The 23,062-nt window shown below is 38.4% G+C and overlaps 1 protein-coding gene across 1 annotated transcript in view; it reads left to right on the forward strand.

Annotated features, from left to right (window-relative positions):
• The first annotated feature begins 2,412 nt into the window (after window positions 1-2,412).
• Window positions 2,413-23,062, forward strand: part of usp12b (ubiquitin specific peptidase 12b) — a 24,733-nt gene continuing 4,083 nt past the window's right edge. The window contains exons 1-9 of the mRNA XM_053343789.1: window positions 2,413-2,538; window positions 11,707-11,787; window positions 12,441-12,524; window positions 14,446-14,575; window positions 15,167-15,459; window positions 16,747-16,823; window positions 17,029-17,112; window positions 19,889-20,086; window positions 21,546-21,624. Coding sequence (XP_053199764.1) covers window positions 2,491-2,538; window positions 11,707-11,787; window positions 12,441-12,524; window positions 14,446-14,575; window positions 15,167-15,459; window positions 16,747-16,823; window positions 17,029-17,112; window positions 19,889-20,086; window positions 21,546-21,624 — 1,074 coding nt within the window. The 5' untranslated portion in view covers window positions 2,413-2,490. The remainder of the gene's footprint in view (window positions 2,539-11,706; window positions 11,788-12,440; window positions 12,525-14,445; window positions 14,576-15,166; window positions 15,460-16,746; window positions 16,824-17,028; window positions 17,113-19,888; window positions 20,087-21,545; window positions 21,625-23,062) is intronic.

Here is a 23,062-nt window from a genome sequence, read left to right on the forward strand (position 1 = left end):
CATCAGGGCACTTTTTACATAGACTGTACTCTTTATTTTACAGATATCCAACATTACTCCATGAGGAAGCACTTGGTGACAGCGGCAAGGACGAAACCTCAAGCAGAACTGGACGGGCGACCATCTGCCTTGACTGGTTGGGGTTGAGAGCCTGGATGTTAAAAGAGTCGGATATCGGAGCAGAAATGACACCTATGTAGTCCTTTTAAGAATTTCTCAGCTGATGCGTAACCTCAAAAAAATTTCTAACTTTAAGGTTTGCGTCCCATTGACTATGTGCAGTGGTGAGAGATCAGCCCACAGACTTTACATTGTGATGATGTTGGAGATTTTTAAGTTGCTTTTCTCAACTCGAGGAACATTTTACACATTGAAAACCTCCAATGGATCAAAAAATCATATTATAAAGAGTCATAATTGACCTTGTTTGCCATTCGAGATGTCCTGTCAGCAGTTTAACAGACGTATCTAGAGGTGTATTTGTCCTTAACTGGAAAAATATAAAAGAAATATGAAGAAAAAAAACTGAAAATCAAATCGCCACTGAGGCACCTCAGGAATCAAGCTGAAACATAGTTAAAAAAGTGCATTTTCCAGGCAAGTATGACGCTTCTTTTGGTTTATTTGACCATTTTTACAACCAAAAAGACAAAGAACAATGGTGTCTGCTGCCTCTCTCGCCCCTAGTAAAAAACCATAAACCCTTCCTGGTGCCTGCTGGTCCTAAACTTGCCTACCTATAGATATAAATTCACCTCTGTGCCCCAAAAGCTGCCCTGTACCTTTAAAATAAAAGTATTAACTAGTACTCAAATTAACTAAAATGATACTAATATTATAATTAAACCAATTCAGCTACAAAAAATACATATATTAACATTAAATTATTAAATTGAAGAAGAACAACTAATAGGTCCAACAGGTGGTCTATTGGGACAATGCTTTTTGGTGCCAGAGGCATTTTTAAGCTGCAATACTGAGAGTGACCACTGGGGGACAACTGGCTTTAAAGCTGAGTGGAGGAGCTCTATACAGCTCTTATAGTACATCTATAATACATATAGAGAGAAAGAGGGAAAAGGGGATAAATAATAGTAATTAATTAATAATAGCAACAATAATAGAAAAAAACATTAAATATCTGGATTAAAAGTCACCTATTACTCTATTTTATAGAAGGAATAAGACCATTTTTGTTGTTATTACAGCCCTAACCCTGTTATTAAATTTAGTATTGCTTGGATTAATTGGTGATTAATTAAGTCTAGTTAATTGAAGACTGTCAAGTATCCCTGACACTCCCTGTTTAATGATGCTTAATGTACTTCTGAAGCTCTTTGGGACTCAGGTGGGCGGTGTTTGATTGTCATTTCTGACCCACCAAGGACTGCTGAGCCCCCCTGTGTTGAACCCAGCAGAGACAGGATCATGTTTTGTAAAGGTTGACTCATTTTAGTTTATTGTGTAACACTGGAAATTACACACAGATGATAATAAAGCTCTAAGCACCGCCCACCCATTCCAGCCCTGCATCCACAGTGACGCAAAACAAACGCAACTGAGTTTGTACGTCGGCGACAGTTCATCACAACCTCTCAATAGCTGGACGGCAGGAAGCTGCGTAAAGTCAGCGTGAAAAATACAGAGTAAAACCGGAAGCTACACGAGCCAACCTTCAAAGTAAAATACAATTAAAAGTATCAGAAAACCTGACAACAGATTTGTGTATCATAACTTTGTTTTTGCTTCTTTCCTCTCCCATTAATCATCTCACCACCTGTCACATGTATCTGCTGACCCTTGGAGGGGCCCCACCAGTGGACTAAGCTAGCTAACTGCATATAATAACTGTATAATAAATAATCATGTTTCTACATTAGGGGGCAATTCAAATTATTAAAGTTTGAAGATGTGAGGCTAATATGAAGCTTCAGTCATCCAAATAAGACAAATTAAGTAGATATGTTTCAACGTTACAGTGTTTTAGTGCCAAAGTCCCTCTTTTTGTACTATACTTCCACCATAGCTCAACAGGTAGGGTTGGGGAAGTTACTTGTAATAAAAATGTAATAGGTTACAGATTACTAATTACCCTACTTAGATAGATAGATAGATAGATAGATAGATAGATAGATAGATAGATAGAAATAGGCCTAGTTACATAATTACTTATTACATTTTATCTATCTATCTATCTATCTATCTATCTATCTATCTATCTATCTATCTATCTATCTATCTACCCATCCATCCATCCATCCAACCAACCAACCAACCAACTCTATAAATCTACTTCTGAACCCCGCCTTTTAATTTGTAGCATACCTTTTATTTTATTTTGAAACCCCATTCCCGGATGTGACGCACCGTCCCCGCTGTAACTTGACGGCTCTGGCGGAGAGGGGCAAACGGTCTCTCCCGGAACTCTGCAGCCGCAACGGCTCTCACTATTTCACCATCGGGGGTTCGGTCCAACATGGCAGCTTACGGATGGAAATACTGATGACAGTCCGAAAGATCGCCTCGATTTGTACGATGGTAAGTCGGCGGGGAGTCTGCTGCTGTGTGCCCGGGTGTGTGTGTCCTGTGTCCGGGGAGAGGTGGAGGGTTAGGGAGGGAGGGAAGGGGGGGTGGAGCTCGGAGCTAGCTGCTAGCTGCCGTGTTAGCCTGTTTTGCTAACATGATAATAACACACTCACACATAGAAAGAGAGAGAGTGGAGTGCTTCCAGAAAGTTGTACATAGCCACTCAAGCTCTATAGATGTTATAGTTTGGTTTATTTAGAGAGTGAAATTAAGAGTTAATGCAGTTTTTTTTTGTAGGGGGGGAGGGTTTAGTTTATTCTCTGGTTTTTGTTGTTTGTTTATGAGAAGAAGGGCGAAAAGCAGCTAGCTTACTGCTAACACACTGTTATGGATAAATAAAGTTAGACAGAGATAGATAGATGGACAGATAGATAGATAGACGAGTAGGATAGATAGATAGATAGATGGTTGGTAGATAGATAGATGGGTAGATACATAGATAGATAAATAGATAGATGATGTAACGTTTGATGGATAGATTGGTGGATAGGTAGATAGATAAATGGATGAGTAGATATTTTTATAGGTGTATAGACTGATAGTTCAATAGGTAAACAAATAGATATATAGATAGTTTAATGGTTGGATACATTGTTAGATAAATAGATAGATAGATGGATATTATATTTGTTTTTATTACATTTTATAGTGAGATATTAGACAGTATTTCTCTCTGAACTGTAGTAAGGTGGGTTAATTAGGGTTAAGTTAAAAGAGGGAGAGAGAGAAGCAATCTGATATAATTCAAAGCAAAGCACAAAAAGAAAGAGGCAAATAAATAGTTAAATAATCTATTAGATATTAAACTCTCTTCTTCTCTATTTCTGTCTATTATTTCACCTACTTCCTTTTCTTTTATTTCATATCTATCACTTCTAACTTGAGTGAAAAGCCAAACATGTTTTATTTCCTACAGTCAGCAGATATTAACACCTCAAACAGCTGACTGCTGTTGTCTTTCGAGCTATAAGTGATGGACAAATATAGCATTTCCTGTCATGGGACACACCCTGGCTTGTTTCCTCTCGACGGCTGATTAGCTAATGGTTTTTAGGGGTTTTGAGTTCTTTTAAAATTTGCAACACACCATAAAGACTGCTGTGGATGAAGTATTCAGATCTTAATTAAGTAAAAATACTAGTACAGCAATGCAAAATACTACATTACAAGTCAACTTCAGCATTTAAAATCCTATTTATGAGAAAGAACAGAAGTGTTATCAGCTAAATTTACTTCAGGCATTGAAAACAATGATAACATTTAGACGAGTCACGATAACTACTTTTGCGGGACGATATATTGTCTCAGAAATAATGGTGATAAATGATATTATTGTCATTTATACCACTGATATAATGACGACACCAGCACCAATCCAAGTACTCTTAAAGTGATTCTGATGCCAGCTGAGTCCTTCATTAGATTCCCATTAACACATCTAGATCTCTGTCTTTTATCCGGTGTAACAGGCGAGTAGTGGAGACTCACTTTCTTGCATCTTGGCTGCTGAACTGCTAAGAGCACTAACTCAAGTTCACCACGACTTCACCACCACAGACGGGTCGTAGCTGCTGTGGCAGTGGACCAATCACATGTTGCATTAAATACAAGAACGCTTGCATTGATTGGCTGTGAGCAAGTCTGTACAGAAAGTCATATTTTCTAGCTCTGGGTGCAAAAAGGATGGTCAGGGTGGAAAAGCAGCAGAAATATTGGATTACTTTTCTGCAATTTCTCATACTTGGCAAAGTTATCCAGTGGGCCAGATTGAACCTCTCAGCGGGCCGGTTCTGGCCCACGGGCCGGATGTTTTGACAACCCTGCCTTAATGGTATTGAGTGCCGATACTCAGCCATAGTTGTGGCGTTTTCTACCGGTCCTCAGAGGAGGAAGCCTATTGATTTAAGTGACCCTCTGATTTTTCATCTGGAGCCATTAGCAAGTCAAAATTTTCATGTATCCACAGAAATATGTCAATATCTACTGGATCTATCAGCACCAAATTTAGTCTATGACGTTCATGTTCCCACTTAATGACTGCTAATCATGTTGGTGATTGGTCTCTAGCACCATTGTTTGATGGGAGACGTTTTGATATTACTTGGTATCAATTTGTTTCGGTCTATACCATTAAAAGGTATCGAGTACCAATACCCAGCTCTACTATATAGATTCATCTCTAATTGATTCATAGTGTTTAGTTACTTTTTTAAAGAAGAACATGTCCAAATTCTCTGATATCTTTGGGCTTTGAGAAACTGTAACATTTTATGGACCCAAAAACGAATTTATATGTCAAGAAAATAATAACACATCACCAAAAATGAAAATAATCAGTTTTTTTGTGTGGTTTATGACAATAAACTGAGTATTTTTAGGTTGTGAACGAACATTTTCTGACATTTTATCAACCAAACAACTAATTAATTAGTCAAAAATAATAATAACACATCACTGATAATGAAAATAATGGTTAGTTGCAGCTCTTATAACGTGATACTGTGGATATTCAGCGCAGTGGGGGTCAGCGCCTGGCTCTAAAACACCTATTCGACAGGTTGTTAAACAAAAAAGGTCAAGCATAAAAAAGGTCAGACATTGTTACTCTGCTTTTTTATTTTGCTGTCGTCTCATTTAAAGTGACGGCTCTATCTTTGTTTGTTTCGTAGCGTAGCGACGTTGCAGCCAAGCAGGCAGGCAGGCAGGCAGGCAGGGGAGCTTAAAGCTTGAAGATTAACTTCTGACTGTAACCCGTCTCAAGCCGTTGCACCTTTTTTCAGAGCCGACAGACGGTTAGGCAGATGCTCACCGACGGAGAGAAGTCTGCTGCAGTCTGTTTAGTTTGTTGGCTGCTGCTGTAAGCTCTCACTTATCCACAGCGGCTGGTGCACGCACGGTGTGGTGGTGTTTTTTTTTATTTTTATAAAAGACCACACACATCAGACCGTGCAACCTATTTTTAATTGTGAAAGCAGCAGCAGCAGCAGCAGCAGCATATCAGGGTCACCGCAGTTCCTTTAAAAAGTTACCATACTGTTTATATTCTGACTCATAAATAGTGTCTACACCAATTTACATTCATAAATAGATTAATTCATATTTTAACCATAGACTGTATAAAAGACACGCTGCCTCAATTGTGAAGCTGTGAGTGTTTTTTTTTTAACTGAGGTGCCAAAAAATAAGACTCTGGTTTGGTTTATAAAGATGTAAAGAAGTAAATACCATAGACTTTATAAAAGAAATGGACGTAACATCCGTGACGTCACCCATTGGTTTGTGGACTGCTGCTCGGAAGCCAATAGTTTCAAATCTAGGCAGCGCCATCTTGAAAGTTTCAGGTGCATGCTGGGAAAAATAAAAACACAGATTCTACTTATATGGGCATGAGGCGGAGCCATGAGGCGGAGCGGGGAGGTTGCTATGGTTGCGAGGGCTGGATCTTGAGGACATTGGTCAATCAACCTGTCAATCAGGACGTAGCCACGCCCTAATGCATACCCTGCTTTATCGTCACATATAAAATCAGGGAGGCCAAAATGTCCCAAATGAACATCATACTGCATTGAAGAAGGCTTTAAACTAGCGATTGAGACCATAAACACATTTTGAAAACGTTTACTGAGGTTAGAAATCAAGTGAGAAGTTGGTGAATTCTCCATTGACTTGTATAGAGACGGTCGCCCCCTGGTGGCCTTTTGATAGAATGCAGTTCTAAGTTACTTCCGCGTTGGCCTCATTTCAGAGGACCAGAACTCCCCGCCTGATTTTAACACAAGTAAAGGATCTAAATACTTCTTCTGCCACTGTTTGCCGTGCGATTTTAATACAAGAAAATGTTTTTGTTATGACAGAGGACAAAAAGCTTTACATAGAGTAGTTGAATTTGTTCTTAAAAGACATTTTTTGGCACTTTGGCGAGCTTGAAGGTTTTTGTTTTTTACAGGAAATCTATTTGGCTGCTGGGAAGTGTTAAAGTCACATTATGACTCTCTTATTAATAATGTCCTCAGAGGAATAAATGAAGGAAAGCAGTTCTTGGTAATCTGAACACGATGACCAAACTGTTGGATGCGTTTATTGTCTGTTTGACTCACTACAGTCTGATGATTTCTGCTCTCGTGCACAGTTTACAGTCTGTGATCGCTCTGATCAATATTTATGTATCACTCGCGTCATTAAAGTTACATCACCTCCTTTTTCGGGGCAGAGTAGTAAATAAAATGCCAGAAAAATGTTGAAAAATGTGGATTACTGTTTCTTCAAACATCATTAACAGTCTGCAAACCAAAGATGTTTCTCTTTACTGTCATAAACTAGAAATATTCACATTGAAGAAGCTGAAAGTGGACAATTTGGACATTTTTTTTCTCTTTAAAACAACTCAAAATTATGAATTGATTACCAAAATAAAATATGATGTGTCTTTATTGATTCCCACGGCAGTACAGTGGGGAAAAAGTAGTATAAGGGGTAAAACATGATAAAATAAATAAAATAAAATACTATATACAGTAAACAACCTGCAATATAATAAAATGACATATGCATACATTCCTGAGATTATATATGGAGATTAATTTAATAGTTAAAAAAAGTCATATCACAAATATTTAACCATTTGACGTTGAGCTGCGACGATTCGTCAATCAACAGAAAATTAATCAACTATTTTAAGAATTAATTAATTATTTTTAGTCTTTTTTTTTTGTCCCAAAATGATCTGGTTCCAGCTTTTTTAAAAATGTGAATATTTTATGGTTTCTTCAGTCTTCTATGATACTAAACTGAGTATCTTTTTTGATTTGAGAACAAGACGAGACATTTGAGGACGTCGTTTTGAGTTTGATCAACATTTTTCACTATTTTCTGATCAAATAAATATCGATTTTTAATTGAGAGGATTATCGCTAGCTGCATCTTTTAATACCAAACCAGTTAAAAATAAGCTTGTCCAGATGCTGATGTAAGAAAGCATCTAGCTGTGCACCTGTTGCCATAACTACTTTTGTCGGATGATATATTGTCTCATTCATTTGATACCCATTACAACCAGCTCTACTATTAAATTATTATCTTATAGTCGATTCATAGTTTTTGGTTACTTTTAATAGAGGGCTGGATCTCGAGGACATTGGTCAATCAACCTGTCAATCAGGACGTAGCCACGCCCTAATGCATACCCTGCTTTATCGTCACATATAAAATCAGGGAGGCCAAAATGTCCCAAATGAACATCATACTGCATTGAAGAAGGCTTTAAACTAGCGATTGAGACCATAAACACATTTTGAAAACGTTTACTGAGGTTAGAAATCAAGTGAGAAGTTGGTGAATTCTCCATTGACTTGTATAGAGACGGTCGCCCCCTGGTGGCCTTTTGATAGAATGCAGTTCTAAGTTACTTCCTGGTTGGCCTCATTTCAGAGGACCTGAACTCCCCACCTGATTTAGACTGATACTCATGATTAATAATCTATCAAAATATGAGTCATTTAAGGCTCGCTGCCTGAAATTGAAGCTTGTTTTTCAAGCTGCAGACGTCATTTCCATTAATTCAGGAAATTGATTTTTCTAAAAAGGCTCCACACCCCAAAAAAATAATTACAAAAACAGCTGAGAACGATTGAAGAGAACAGAGACCACATCATCACACAGATATCTGCCTTCCTCTCTGTTTGCCTTTCAACATTATAATTAAAAAAACTTAATTAAAAAAAAAAAAAAGAAAAAAGGTTGTGTGTGTGTGTGTGTGTGTGTGTGTGGTTTACATCTCTGCCGTGTTTGGAGGTCGTGTTGTTAGATAAATAACCTCGTCTGCTCGTCTCTTGTGTTGACTTTACCGGCTCCACAGACTGATGAGTAACAACAGTGTAGTTATTCTCCCCTGAAGGAAAAAGCTGCATCATTGTTATCATCATTTTTCCTCTTCTCTCTCTCTCTCTGTCTCTCTCTCTGTCTCTCTCTCTCTCTCTATCTCTCTCTTTTTGTCTCTCTCTCTCTTTTTCTCTCTCTCTCTCTCCCTCTCTCTCTCTCTCTGTCTCTGTCTCTGTCTCTCTCTCTATTTCTCTCTCTCTCTCTGTCTGTCTGTGTCTCTCCCTCTCTCTCTCTCTCTCCCTCTCTCTCTTTCTCTCTCTCTCTCTCTTTCTCTCTCTCCCTCTCTCTCTGTCTCTCTCTCTCTCTCTCTCTCTCTCTCTCTCTCTCTCTCTCTCTCTCTCTCCTCTCTTTTTGTCTCTCTCTCTCTCTCTCTCTCTCTCTCTCTCTCCCTCCCTTCGTCTTTCTAAAACTCTCAGACCAAATCACAGCCACAAAAATAATCATTTAAAGTCTGTACAGAAATTATTTTAGCACATATTTAATTCAGACACTTCAATTTCTCCATTTTCAAGATACAAGAATCAACTTTAAAGTTTTCTTAATGTCATTTAACAAACTCTAAATGTTATCGAGTCTAATTTGAGCCAGTAGAGATGAACACATTTAATCTAAAATACATTAAAAGTTATTTTTGTGATTTATTATAAGTTGTCTGATATGTGTTGATATACATATATATATTTTTAAAGTTATATTAGTACCATTTTATTTATACATGTGATCCTTTTATCTGAATTCAAGTTTAATATATATTTACTTTTATATGTTTTTAATGTATTTATAGCAATTTATAATGATTAAATTCACTGTAGTTTGCTGTTTCAGTGCAATTATATTATTTAATACCTTAAAGCTTATTGTTAAACTGTAAAATATAATGCCACCATTACAGATCTTTATCACAAGTGTTTGATATCCACAATTATTGCAAATCATCAATTGCAAGAAATGTGTATTTATGTGTTTATTCTGTATATATAAGATTATTTGGCTGATATATTCTTTAAATCCAGTATTGGTTGAAACGCAGATGAGATACTTGGATAAAAATGGGGGAAAAAAGTAAATGTAATAAAAAAAAAAGAAAGTCATCAATCATATGAAACCCTTGGGAATAAATAAAGCAATTCAAATGTACAGCAGCAAATGAGTCAGCAAAAAATAAGAGCAGCTGGAAGAGAAATAAGATTAAATAAAAAATATATATATTGCTACTAAGGATAAAAAATGATGACTCCCAAATATAACTTATCGCTACTGTAAATCTAAACATCCGGAAAGCTTTAAACACCAAACCATGATTTTGTTGTTAATTTGTGTGATATATAAAGTTTAACCCTCCTGTTGTCCTCGAGTGAAGGGAGGAAAGGAAAGGAAAGGAAGGAAGGAAGGACGGAGGGAGGGAGAGAGGAAGGAAGGAAGGAAGCAGGGAGGGAGGAAGGAAGGCAGAACAGAAGGAAGGAAGAAAGGGGGATGGAGGAAGGAAAGAAGGAAGGGAGCAAAAGAGGAAGGAAAGAAAGGGAGAAAGGAAAGGGAAGGAAGGAAGGAAAGAAGCAGGGAGGGAGGAAGGCAGGACAGAAGGAAGGAAGAAAGGGGGCTAGAGGAAGGAAAGAAGGAAGGGAGGAAAGAGAGGAAGGAAAGAAAGGGAGAAAGGAAAGGGAAAGAAGGAAGGAAGGAAGGAAAGAAGCAGGGAGGGAGGAAGGAAAATTGTAGTTTTTGGGGCAAAACTGCAAAAAAAAAGCTTTAGACATCAAACTAAGCATCTTTCTAATTAACACAGAAAGTCAAATAATCTCTTAATGGAAGATTTAATTTGAAAAACGATGGTTTCCAACAGTAGAAACGCCTTTTTTAATCATTGATGCCAAGTGAAATTAAATATATATATATATATATATATATATATATATATATATATATATATATATATATATATATATATATATATATATATATATATATATATATATATATATATATATATATATATATATATATATCGCCATGCATCGTCCTCGAACACACAGAAAGACAGGAAAACAGAGAAACAGAGAAAGAGAGAGAGAAAGAAAGAGAGGATGTGAAGCAGGAAACACGGCTGGCAACAAACAGATGGCTTGAGTCCAGCTGGGCCGAGAGAAAATAGAGCCGGAAACACAGAAAACAATCAAAGAGGAAACAAAGAGGACAAAGGAAGCCGTCCGATTGATCATTTAACCGCCGTTTTCTGAAAGTTAACTTCAAATATGTAATAAACCATCACACCTTCCTTTTTTCCTTCCTTCTTTTCTTCCTTCCATCTGTCCTTCCTACCTTCCTTTTTTCCTTCCTTCCTTCCATCTGTCCTTCCTACCTTCCTTTTTTCCTTCCTTCCTTCAATCCGTCCTTCCTCCTTACCTTCCTTTTTTCCTTTCTTCGTTCCTTCCTTCCATCTGTCCTACCTTCCTTTTTTCCTTTCTTCGTTCCTTCCTTCTATCTGTCCTTCCTTCCTTTCTTTCTTCCTTCTGTCCTTCCTTCCATCTGTCCTTCCTTCCTTTCTTCCTTCCTTCCTCCATTCCTTCCTTCCATCTGCCCTTCCTGCCTTTCTTCCTTCCTTCTGTCCTTCCTTCCATCTGTCCTTCCTTCCTCTATTCCTTCCTTCCATCTGCCCTTCCTTCCTCCATTCCTTCCTTCCATCTGTCCTTCCTTCCTTTCTTCCTTCCTCCATTCCTTCCTTCCATCCGTCCTTCCTCCTTACCTTCCTTTTTTCCTTTCTTCGTTCCTTCATTCTATCTGCCCTTCCTTCTTTTCTTCCTTCTGTCCTTCCTTCCATCTGTCCTTCCTTCCTTCCTTCCTTCCTTCCTTCCTTCCTTCCTTCCTTTCTTCCTTCCTCCATTCCTTCCTTCCATCTGTCCTTCCTTCCTTTCTTCCTTCATCCATTCCTTCCTTCCATCTGCCCTTCCTTCCTTTCTTCCTTCCTCCATTTCTTCCTTCCTTCCTTCCTTCCTTCCTTCTGTCCTTCCTTCCTTTCTTCCTTCTGTCTGTCCGTCCTTCACTATCTCTCTTTCCTACCTTTCTTCCCTCCTTCCTTTTTCTGTCTTTCCTTCCTTCCCTCCATCTTTTTAATGATCCGGCCCACATGACATCAAATTGGTCTGTATGTGGCCCTTGAATGAAAATGAGTTTGACATGTTTTAGATTATTTAAAAAAAACTCCCAATTGTGATTAAATGTCTCGGTTTTTGCTTTTTTTTTTGTTTCCAGGGCGCCAATGCCTCTGCCTTGGAAAAGGAGATTGGACCGGAACAGTTTCCCGTTAATGAACACTACTTCGGATTGGTTAACGTAAGTGTTGCTCATTATAAGTCGATTATTATAAGACATTTAAAGCTTTTACTGTAAGATTTAAAGGTGCAGTCTGTAGAATTTGGCGGCCTCTAGAGGTTTTTGTATTTTCGTTATTTATTCAGTCGGTTGCAATTTGCTGCCTCACCACTAGAGGTCACTATTTCCAACACACTGTTCCTTTAAAAGTCGATTATTATAAGACATTTAAAGCTTTTACTGTTACTAATGAACTAGGAATACTATCAGGTCTCATTCCCCCTTAGTTATTTATTTATTTATTTATATTTAAGACCATATTTTAAAGTTTTACATGTGTGTATTAGTGTTATGTGTATATATCTTACTTCTTATTTTATTTTTTTATGCTGGATTAGACTGCTCAAAAGGAGTTTCGTTGTTCCTTGCAATGACATTAAAGATTTATTCTATTCTATAAGACATTTAAAGCTTTTACTGTAAGATTTAAAGGTGCAGCATGTAGACTTTGGCGGTTGCAATCTCCCGCCTCGCCACTAGAGGTCTCTTCATCAAACACACTAGTCCTTTTAAAAGCCTCGACTCAAGTCATGTATCTTTCTCTCTCTTTTTGTGTGTCTCATTTGGTCTTTTTTTTTTTTTAATTTAATAACATTTTTTTGTCTTTTTTCTAGTTTGGCAACACCTGCTACTGTAACTCAGTGCTGCAGGCTCTCTACTTCTGTCGACCGTTCAGGGAGAAGGTGTTGGCGTATAAGGTAAGTGATGTAAGAAACATGTTGTTTATATTCCTGTGTTAAGGTTTCATGGTGGTCTGGTTTCTCACGCTAAAAGAAAGCACTCAAATAGCCCCCCCCCCCCAAACAAAAAATGAGATTGTGTATTTCTCGTAGGGTTTGGTTTCGGTACTCGACACCTTTTAAGGTATAGACCGAAATGAATCGACACTATGTAGTTTCCAAACATCAATGCTGCATCACTAAGGATTATTTTCATTATCAGTATCATGTTTTATTATTTTCTTGACTTATAAATTAGTTGTTTGGTCCATTAAATGTCTAAAAATGTTCGTCAACAACCCAAAAATACTCAGTTTAGTGTCATAAACCACCAAAGAAACCAGAAAAGTCACATTTAAGAAGCTGGAATCAGAGAATTTGGGCATTTTCTTCTTAATTAAGTAACTAAAAAAACTATGAATTGATTAGAGATTCATTTAATAGTAGGACTGAGTATTGGTTCTTGATACTTTTTATAATATCGACCGAAATAAATTGATACCAAGTAGTATCGAAATCCGCCAATCGACACCTGCAATCGATCCTTTTTGCACCCAGAGCTAGAAAATATGACTACTTGTACGGACTTGCTCACAGCCAATCAATGCAAGCTTTCTTCTATTTAACGCTACATGTAATTGGTCCACTGCCACAGCAGCTACGACCCGTCTGTGGAGGTGAATGAAGTCGTGGTGAATTTGAGTTTAAGTTAGTCTACACTACACGCCTGTTACACCGGATAAAAGACCTGATCACAATATTTAATGATGAGAAACTCCAAAAAAAAAAAGAGTCTGACTGGAGAGTTTTTATAAATACGTGACTTTAATCGTGATTGGAAAATCTACTTTGGCAGTATTTTAATGCTTTGATGATGAAAGTATTTCATGTTTCACCTTTTTTTTTTTTTTTTAACCAAAGAAAAGTCAAAGCGTCAGGAATTTAGGGATCTTATCTGAACCTCGGACTAATTTCATCTCAGAGAAACTTTCACAACTGGACGAACTTTATAATTAGGATTGTTGCAAAGAGTTTAATAGAGTTTAAGAGAAGAAAGAAATGAATTAATCTGTTGTAGTGATGAATGATTTTAAAGAAATATCTAATTATGATTATTTGACTGATAATGATATTAAACTGAATGATCATTTTTACATCATTATTCTCATTTTAATTGGAAAAAAACACATTAAAATGATTATGGTGGGATTTTTGCAAAGATCTGTACCAAAAAAAGGCCAGAACAACCATATTCATAAAATTTAATCTTCATACAAATGTTAAATTCTTACTGTATTATATATATTCTATGTATTCTATCTTTTAGCTGCTTTTACTTGGTGCTATTTTTACTATTTTAAAATTATTGCCATTTTTATTCTCCATCTTATACTACATTAATTTCTTTTTCTTTCCATTCTTTTATTTAACATTGCTTTATGCCCCTTTTATGGCATTTTTAATGTGAAGAACTTGTAATTTCTTTACCATAAAACACTGAGCTGGACTTATTGTAGGAAAGGTGCTATACAAGTCAAGTTATTATAATAGTTTTTATTATAATTGACAAATATTGCACCTCATGCAATTGCCCCTTTATTAACTATCTTATGTTTCAGTTAGCTCTCACTCTGATTCATGAGTTCATAGTTAAGTTTTTGTACTAGTGCACCTCTGCATTGCCTTGTGTAATATATATTATATAAACTATATTTTGTATTGTCAGGTGTTGCTTGATTGTAGCGCTGTTGCCCAAGACGAACCCTAACCCTTCAGGACATTAAAGTTTATCTTATCTAACTTTCACAGATGATGTAACATGTCAAGGTTCAACCTGACGTGATGCTGTGTTGTTGTTTTAAGTCTTTCTTCTTCTTCTTCTTCTTCTTCTTCTCTCTAGGTGCAGCCGCGTCGTAAGGAGTCCCTGCTCACCTGTCTGGCCGACTTGTTCAACAGCATCGCCACACAGAAGAAGAAAGTCGGAGTCATCCCACCCAAGAAATTCATCTCACGACTGAGAAAAGAAAATGGTACTTTATCACAAAGAGGGAGGAGGAAAAAAAGATACTTAAAAACTTTTTGTGCAGCTGTAGCTTCCTGTTTCCCCCCGCAGGGTGTTTCTTTTTTTTTTTTTTTACTCTCAGTGGGAGAAACACCAGCTGTTTAGAAATCTTAAAAATCTAAAATGATCTTTCATCAGCGGCTCGTTCAGATTCACTTCCTTTCACAGCTGAGTTAACTGATTGGATGAGATGGAGAGCATAGAAAAAGGAGAGAGAAGAAGAAGAAGAAGGGGAAGGAGGGGAAGAAAGGAGGCGAGGGGAGGAAGGGAGGGTGCCATCTCAGCTGAGAAGACAATCTCACAGCTGAGGAAATAAATTTGTCAGCCAAATCTTTGAGAAGAGGAGCAGATGAAAAAGAAGAAGAGAGTTTTAATTGGCTCCATTTTTCCTCGCCGACACATGCTGATGTTTATTTTCTGTTCTCTTTTTCTTCAAACCCCTTTTTCCTTCCTCATCTGTCTCTGTCTCTGTCGCTATTCCTCTTTCCACTTCCCTATATATTTTTTTATTATTTCTTCTTTTACTGTATTTACATCTTTCCCCATCTGTCTGTTTCAGAGCTGTTTGACAACTACATGCAACAGGACGCCCACGAATTCCTCAACTACCTCCTCAACACCATCGCCGACCTGCTCCAGGAGGAGAAGAGCCAGGAGCGACAGCAGAACGGAAAACTGGTGCAGAATGGAGGAGGAGGAGGAGGAGGTGGAGGAGGAGGTGGAGGTGGTGGTGGAGGAGAGGGAGGAGGAGGAGGAGACGGGGAAAGTGGAAAGGAGACGCAACAGACTTGGGTCCACGAGATCTTCCAAGGCACACTGACGAACGAGACGCGCTGCCTCAACTGTGAAGCTGTGAGTGTTTTTTTTTTTCACTGAGGTTCCTGAAAATAAGACTCTGGTTTGGTTTATAAAGATGTAAGTAAAAACCATAGGCTGTATAAAAGAAATGGACGTAACATCCGTGACGTCACTCATTGGTTTGTGGACTGCTGCTCAGAAGCCAATAGTTTCGAATCTAGGCAGCGCCATCTTGAAAATTTCAGGTGCATGCTGGGAAAAATAAAAACACGGATTCTACTTATATGGGCATGAGGCGGAGCCATGGGCGGAGCGGGGAGGTTGCTATGGTTGCGAGGGCTGGATCTTGAGGACATTGGTCAATCAACCTGTCAATCAGGACGTAGCCACGCCCTAATGCATACCCTGCTTTATCATCACATATAAAATCAGGGAGGCCAAAATGTCCCAAATGAACATCATACTGCATTGAAGAAGGCTTTAAACTAGCGATTGAGACCATAAACACATTTTGAAAACGTTTACTGAGGTTAGAAATCAAGTGAGAAGTTGGTGAATTCTCCATTGACTTGTATAGAGACGGTCGCCCCCTGGTGGCCTTTTGATAGAATGCAGCTCTAAGTTACTTCCTGGTTGGCCTCATTTCAGAGGACCGGAACTCCCCGCCTGGTAAATACTGTGATTAAAGAGAGATTTATTTGCGATGGATTACAAAAATACAACGAGATTTATTACATTAAACACAATATAATCGTTTTTTGCCTCTTTTCTAGAGTCCGGTAGCTCAAACTGTGCGTTGTATTGCGATCTCATACCAATCATTTTATCGCTCAGCTCTAGTTTCATGATCTATGAAGTTTATTTTTGCTCATTCAGTTCTGCTTTCGGATACTAACTTAGATCTAACTAAGTATATCCAACTTCCTATATTTGTATTTATGTATGTGCATAATAATAGCTCTAATTCTGAATCCTCCAGTTTAATTTTGATCTTATCAGTTTCCCCCTTTTTTCCCTTGTAATCATCAACTTGGTCTTTTTGCTGTTCGGTGCCGTTCTTTATCTTTTCCTAGTTTGATTTACAGCTTCTAACACTTCTTGGAGTTTCTGCTAATTTCCTGCTAGAATAGTCAAACTCTCTCTCTCTCTTCTTCTTCTATCATTTTTATTGTGTACAAATTAAAGGAGACTTGGAGATAAGACACATCGTTATCATACATCTCCTAAAATGTCTGCTTCTTCTTCTGCCAGATAAATACGAATTCTTCTCCTTCACACACTACTTTCTTTTCTTTCTTTGCCTCCCAAATAAGAGAATAATTTTGACTGCTTGTGTTTCAGGTGAGCAGTAAAGACGAGGACTTCCTGGATCTGTCGGTGGACGTGGAGCAGAACACTTCCATCACACACTGTCTCAGGTACGCGCCGCTGCAATTAAACACCACTCAGTCAACTTTTATGATCAGTTAACATAATAAAAACTATTGTTAAGTCTTGAATGGTCCCTGATTTTGTGTGTGTGTGTGTCTCTGTGTGTCTCTGTGTGTGTGTGTGTGTGTGTGTGTGTGTGTGTGTGTGTGTGTGTGTGTGTGTGTGTGTGTGTGTGTGTGTGTGTGTTAACAGGGGCTTCAGCAACACAGAGACGTTATGTAGTGAATATAAGTACTACTGTGAGCAGTGTCGCAGCAAACAGGAAGCTCAGAAAAGGTAGGTGTCACTTCAGCTCATTAGCATCTTGTCGTCTTTCTTTCCTTTCTTTCATCTTTCATCCTTCCTTTCTATCTGTCTTACTGTCTTTCTTGCATATGTAACCACATTGTTACAGTGTTGTTGTATTTAGATATCTCGGTTCACACTTCAACAGTTGCCGCATTTTAGAGAGAAGGTGCTTTGCTTGAAATGAAGAGAGGCCTTCACTGACATCAGAAGTAAATATTACAATTAAAATATAATGTTTAGAATTAGGCTTTGGGGTAAGTTGCAGTGGCTTTACGTCACATGACAAAGGTTGTGTTATAGGGGTGAAACGGATCACGAAACTCACGATTTTCAGTCGGGGGCCAGATCTTTTAACTCTGACTCTAACCCAGATGCAAACAGAGTGTTCAGAGCAGCATTTTACAGAAGTTTCCCTCAAGTTTGAGAACTTTTACCATGTTTAACGTCCATATCTGACTTCATAACAATACAAAAATGACAAAGAAACTCAAAAAAAAGCCTAATTATCCCCTTTTAAAGTTTGTATTGAGCAACTGAATGTCTCGGTTCTGCTCAGACCTACCAGTTTTAATAGGAGGAGCGCTACTTCACGAATCCAGGTATCAAAAAAACAGCAGCTCTTTAGATGTAAGGACGTATCATAGCACATAGACTTTGACTTAGAACACAGAGACACATTAAAAAGACACCAAATACCACTACTACTAATAATAATAAGTTAAATCTATAAAGCGTCTTTCACAAACCAAAGGACGCTTTACATACGATCATCCATAGCAGCAACATCACAATGACACATGCAGAAAGAGCTAGTTAAAATCACAAATATAAGTAAGTAAATAGTATATTGCACATTTCCTTTTATCCCCTCTCAATAAAAATAAATAAATAAATTAATTAATTAATTAAAAATCATAAATATAGCGTTGGCATTATGACATCATCAGGTTCTAGAAGCCTTTAATAAATGGGATTTAGTCCATTTATTAAAGGCTTCTAGAACCTTAAAGGCTTCTAGAACCTGACATCATCAGGTTCTAGAAGCCCTTAATAAATGGACTTTAGTCCGTTTATTAAAGGCTTCTAGAACCTGATGATGTCATAATTTCCCAATAATGTAATAAAAAAACCCTCAAAACTCAATAAAAAAATGTAATGTTATTTAAATATTGGGAAATTATTACTTTATTAGGTTCTGCAAAAATAATGTTAACCCAATGATGTAATAATTTATTGCATCATTGGTACAGAGGTTGCTACATTATTGCGAAATTTTTAACTTTATTACAATATCAGGTTTTATTCCATTTGTTATTGAGTTATAAGCAATGTGTCTCAATATTTTTTTGGGACTTATTGATCACAAATCGTTGATAGAATAGTTGTTGTAGTTGTTGAAATGTATTTAAAGGCATCAAATGTTTCAGTTGCTTTGGCTAAATTTAGATTTTAGACACAAATACAAAAAGAGTGTATTGAAAGTACTGTTGCACCTTTTTGACATAAAGACATTTTTGTGGTTCAAGCATGAGCCGCTCTCTTAGCTGAACGCGTCACATGACTAATCGTAAGTTCTTCTAAAGCGCACAAACACACAGTCACAGTTTGTTCCATTAGAAAGTACCACCGAAACCACATCTGATGTTATCATAGCAACCAGTCAGAGCCTTCCTGTCACTTTCTGAGAAGCTCATCACGGCTGTTTTTTATGGGTGACGGGTGGGCCGAGGCGTCTGTCACCGACCAGAGCGAGGCGATGAGGCCATGCTCTAACAACCTCTGATCAGAGTAATGACTGAATGGATGCCCGCTTCAATCTACACGGATGACTCATCAAATAAAAACCCAACCAGTAGAGTACGAACTGGTCCGCTCAAGAGTGCAACTACGAGTATTTTTATACATAACAGCCGCTAAGTGCACCGAGTAACATCCATTAGTGTGAAAAGGAGCCGCACATCAACATTGAGCAAAGCGTGAAGCCAAAGGTTTAGTCAGATTAGGAGGAGCGAAAAAAGAGTCTAAAAACACAGTTGTGGCTCCTCGTAGGGGGTCGTCGTGGTAACGGAAAGCTTTTAGCCCTCCGAGTTCTCGCTGCCATGCTCTTTATTTTCTTTGTATGTGGTTTTTAAATATTTCTTTGCAATTTAAAAACTAATTTACCACCAAAAAGTTGTTCTAGATGTCAAACATAAGGTCCGTGGGGCAGAACCGGCCCGCCGAGGGGTCGCATCCGGGCCACTTTCCTTCCTGTCTTCTTTTCCTTCCTTCTTGCCGTCTTCACTTTCTTACTTTCTTCCTCCCTCCCTTTCTTCCAACTCTCTTTCCTGTCTTTTTTTCCTTTCTTTGTAATTTACCACAAGAAAGTTGCATATTAACCTACAAATAATTAATAATATATATATTTTAACTTTCCTATAATAAACCATCTATTTATAAGGGATGAACAGCCTGAGATGTCTTAAGAAAAATGATTTAAATTATATTATGGTTCAGTTTCTTACAGATTATTTTGCACAGAAGCTGCTAATTTACCACATTTTGTACAATGTTCAATATATGGATGTTTAAATATGATTATAATATGTATTCATTGTGTTTTTAAGAGGATTGTATTCTGATCAGGGTAGAAAAAAACCCTCTGAAGCAGCAAGAAAAATTGAGTTTCTATATTTTTTTAATCTTTTCTTTCAATGTTCATACTTTGCAAACTTACCCACACCTTTGCACCATTAAAAACCTCTCTCCTTTGTCTCTCTGCCAGGATGAGGGTAAAGAAGCTGCCGATGATTCTCGCCCTCCACCTGAAGCGCTTTAAGTACATGGACCAGCTGCACCGCTACACCAAACTGTCCTATCGCGTCGTCTTCCCGCTGGAGCTCCGCCTCTTCAACACGTCCGGAGACGCCACCAACCCGGACCGCATGTACGACCTGGTGGCTGTTGTTGTACACTGTGGCAGGTATGTTCCTTTTCTATTACCCTATGAAGCACTTTGTAACATGTATTATGAAAAGTGCTATATAAATACATATTTATTATTTAGCATTATTTTATGATTATGTTGAGTATAAACCGGTCAGCAGTGAGCAGAGTAGCCAATATAACCTTTATTTATTTTTATAGAAAACTACATCAGACTCAAATTATTATTCAAAGCAAAGTATTTTATATACATTTTAAAACATATCTGGACTCATTGGTTGGGTTAGGGTTAGTAGTAAATTGTTATTTTGTAATATTTCACTGGCCAGATTATTAATTAAATCCAGAGGTTTCACGAAAAGTATATAGTCTATAATCTTTAGAGTAAGACTAATATGTGAATGTTTTGTGAGATTTTAGTGGAAATGGAAAAAGAAAGAAAGAAAATTAATTAATCAAAACACACCTACACAGAAATGCTTATTAAAGATAATATAGATACGTATAAACAGATAAGATAACAATAAGTGAACATAACAGGTGCAGATACCCTTTAAATGTTGCAGATAGAAATAAATCGCCCACACTTTGAACGCTGAATGAGACTCAGGTGATTCAGGCCTTGTGAAGACGTCCTCTGAGGCTGCTTCACTGACGTCAGCTGATGTGTGAGCGAGCGTATGTGACTCATTAATCCTCTGGATCGGTTTCATCTCGCACATGAGTCTGACGTAATGGCCCTGCGGCGTTTTCCTCACATGGATAAACATCATATGTAAATATATAAAGACTCAGAAAGGCTTTGTGGAAAGGGACCAGCTTCTTATGTAGATATGAAGACTCATTTTAACCTCTTACCTGTTCCTTCTTTCCTCCATTCCTTCCTTCCATCTTTCCTTCCTTCCTTCTTCCTTCCTTCTTTCCTTCATTCTTCCTCCTGCCTTCCTTCCTTCCTTCTGTCCTTCCTTCCTTCCCCCTTCCTTCCATCCTCCTTTCCTCACTCCCTCCTCCCTCCCTCCCTCCCCCTCTCTTCTTACTCCTTTCCTTCCTTCCTTCCTTCCTTCCTTCTGTCCTTCCTTGACCTGAGGACAACAGGATAAACTCACATGAGAGAGAGAGAGAGAGAGAGAGAGAGAGAGAGAGAGAGAGAGAGAGAGAGAGAGAGAGAGAGAGAGAGAGAGAGAGAGAGAGAGAGAGAGAGAGAGAGAGAGAGAGAGAGAGAGAGAGAGAGAGAGAGAGAGAGAGAGAGAGAGAGAGAGAGAGAGAGAGAGAGAGAGAGGTCACTCAGTTTATCACTTTTTCTGCCGTTGAATCATTTTATTCTCAATTTTGAAGCATTTAATTTAATGTCCACTTCACTGACTTTGTTATACTCTTACTTGGGAATAAAAGAAACCAATTTAACTCTGTCAGAAATGTATAAAAGCCTCTCAGGTGTTATTTCTCACAGTGTGTCTCATGTGTTTCTCTCTCCTCTTCCTCTCTCTGTGCCTCAGTGGTCCAAACCGTGGCCATTACATCACCATCGTCAAGAGCCACGGCTTCTGGCTGCTGTTTGACGACGACATCGTAGAGGTGAGAGGAGAGGTTTTATTATGTCTTCTTTTTAGGATTTGTTAACCCTCCTGTTGTCCCCACGCCAAGGAAGGACAGAAGGACAGAAGGAAGGAAGGAAGGGAGGAAGGAAGGAAAGGATTAAGGAGGAAAAGAGGAAGAAGTAAGGAGAGAAGGAACGAGGAAGGAAGGAAAGGAGGAGGGAGGGAGGGAGGGAGAAAAGGAGGAAGGCAGGGAGGAAGGAAGGAAGGAAGGAAGAAGGAAAGAGTAAGGATGAAAAGAGGAAGGAATTTAGGAGAGAAGGCAGGGAGGAAGGAAAGGAGTAAGAAGAAGAAGGAAAGAAGGAAGGAAGGAAAGGATTAATGAGGAAGGAAGGAAGGAAGGAAGGAAAGAAAGAAAGGAGTAAGGAGGGAGGGAGGAAGGAAGGATGGAAGGAGGAGGAGCAAAGAAAGAGGGGTGGAGGGGAAGAAGGGAGGATAGAAGGAACAGTCAAAAGAGACGGGGGGTCAATTTGACCCGGGAGGACGACATGAGGGTTAAAAGAATATAGACATTTGTTTCATTTGGGGGTGAAGTAGAGGCTTCAGATGTTGAATACAGTCATTAAAAATGGGCCTCTATTAGAGTCATTACGGTATAAATGATATAGTCTCATCTCAGCTCACTGCTCATCATCTCGTACTTTATATAGAAAAGAGTAAATTGCCCCTTTTCTGCTGCAACTCATCCTCATTGTTGCAAAAGAACAACCACTGCCCCAAAATTAAGTAGTTTTATTGATTTTATGATGTCAAATGGTTTAAAGTCTGTAAGGAAATGACAATAATAATAATAATAATAACACATAGAGACATTGAAACCTGTTTTTTTCTCTTCCACTTTTTATTTTTACACATTTACTCCTATAATAAACCATAAAAAGATAAAGTGCTTTACCCTCCTGTTGTCCTCGAGTCAAGGAAGGAAAGGAAGAAAGGACGGAGGAAAGAAGGAAAGAAGGAAGTAAGGTAGGAGGGAGGAAAGAAGGTAGGAGGAGAAAGGAAAAGAGGAAGGGAGGAAAGAAAGACAGAGGAAAGAAGAAAGGGGATGGAGGAAGGAAGGAAGGATGGAAGGAAGGAAAGGAGGGAGGAAGGAAGGGAGAAAGGAAAGGAAAGGAAAGAAGGAAGGATGGAAGCACGGAGGAAAGAAAGAAGGAAGGAAGGTAGGAGGGAGGAGGGAGGGAGGAAAGAGGAAGGGAGGACAGAGAAAGAAGGAAGGTGGGGAGAGGAAAGAAAGAGAGAAGGAGGGAGGACGGAAAGAAGGACAGAAGGAAGGAAGAAAGGGGGATGGAAGGGAGTAAAGGAGGGAGGGAGGAAGGAAAGAAGGAAAAAGAAGGAAGGAAGGAAGCACGGAGGAAAGAAAGAAGGAAGGAGGGACGGAAAGAAGGACAGAAGGAAGGAAGAAAGGGGGATGGAGGAAG

Source organism: Scomber japonicus, chromosome 22, assembly GCF_027409825.1.
Source record: "Scomber japonicus isolate fScoJap1 chromosome 22, fScoJap1.pri, whole genome shotgun sequence".
NCBI lineage: Eukaryota > Metazoa > Chordata > Actinopteri > Scombriformes > Scombridae > Scomber > Scomber japonicus.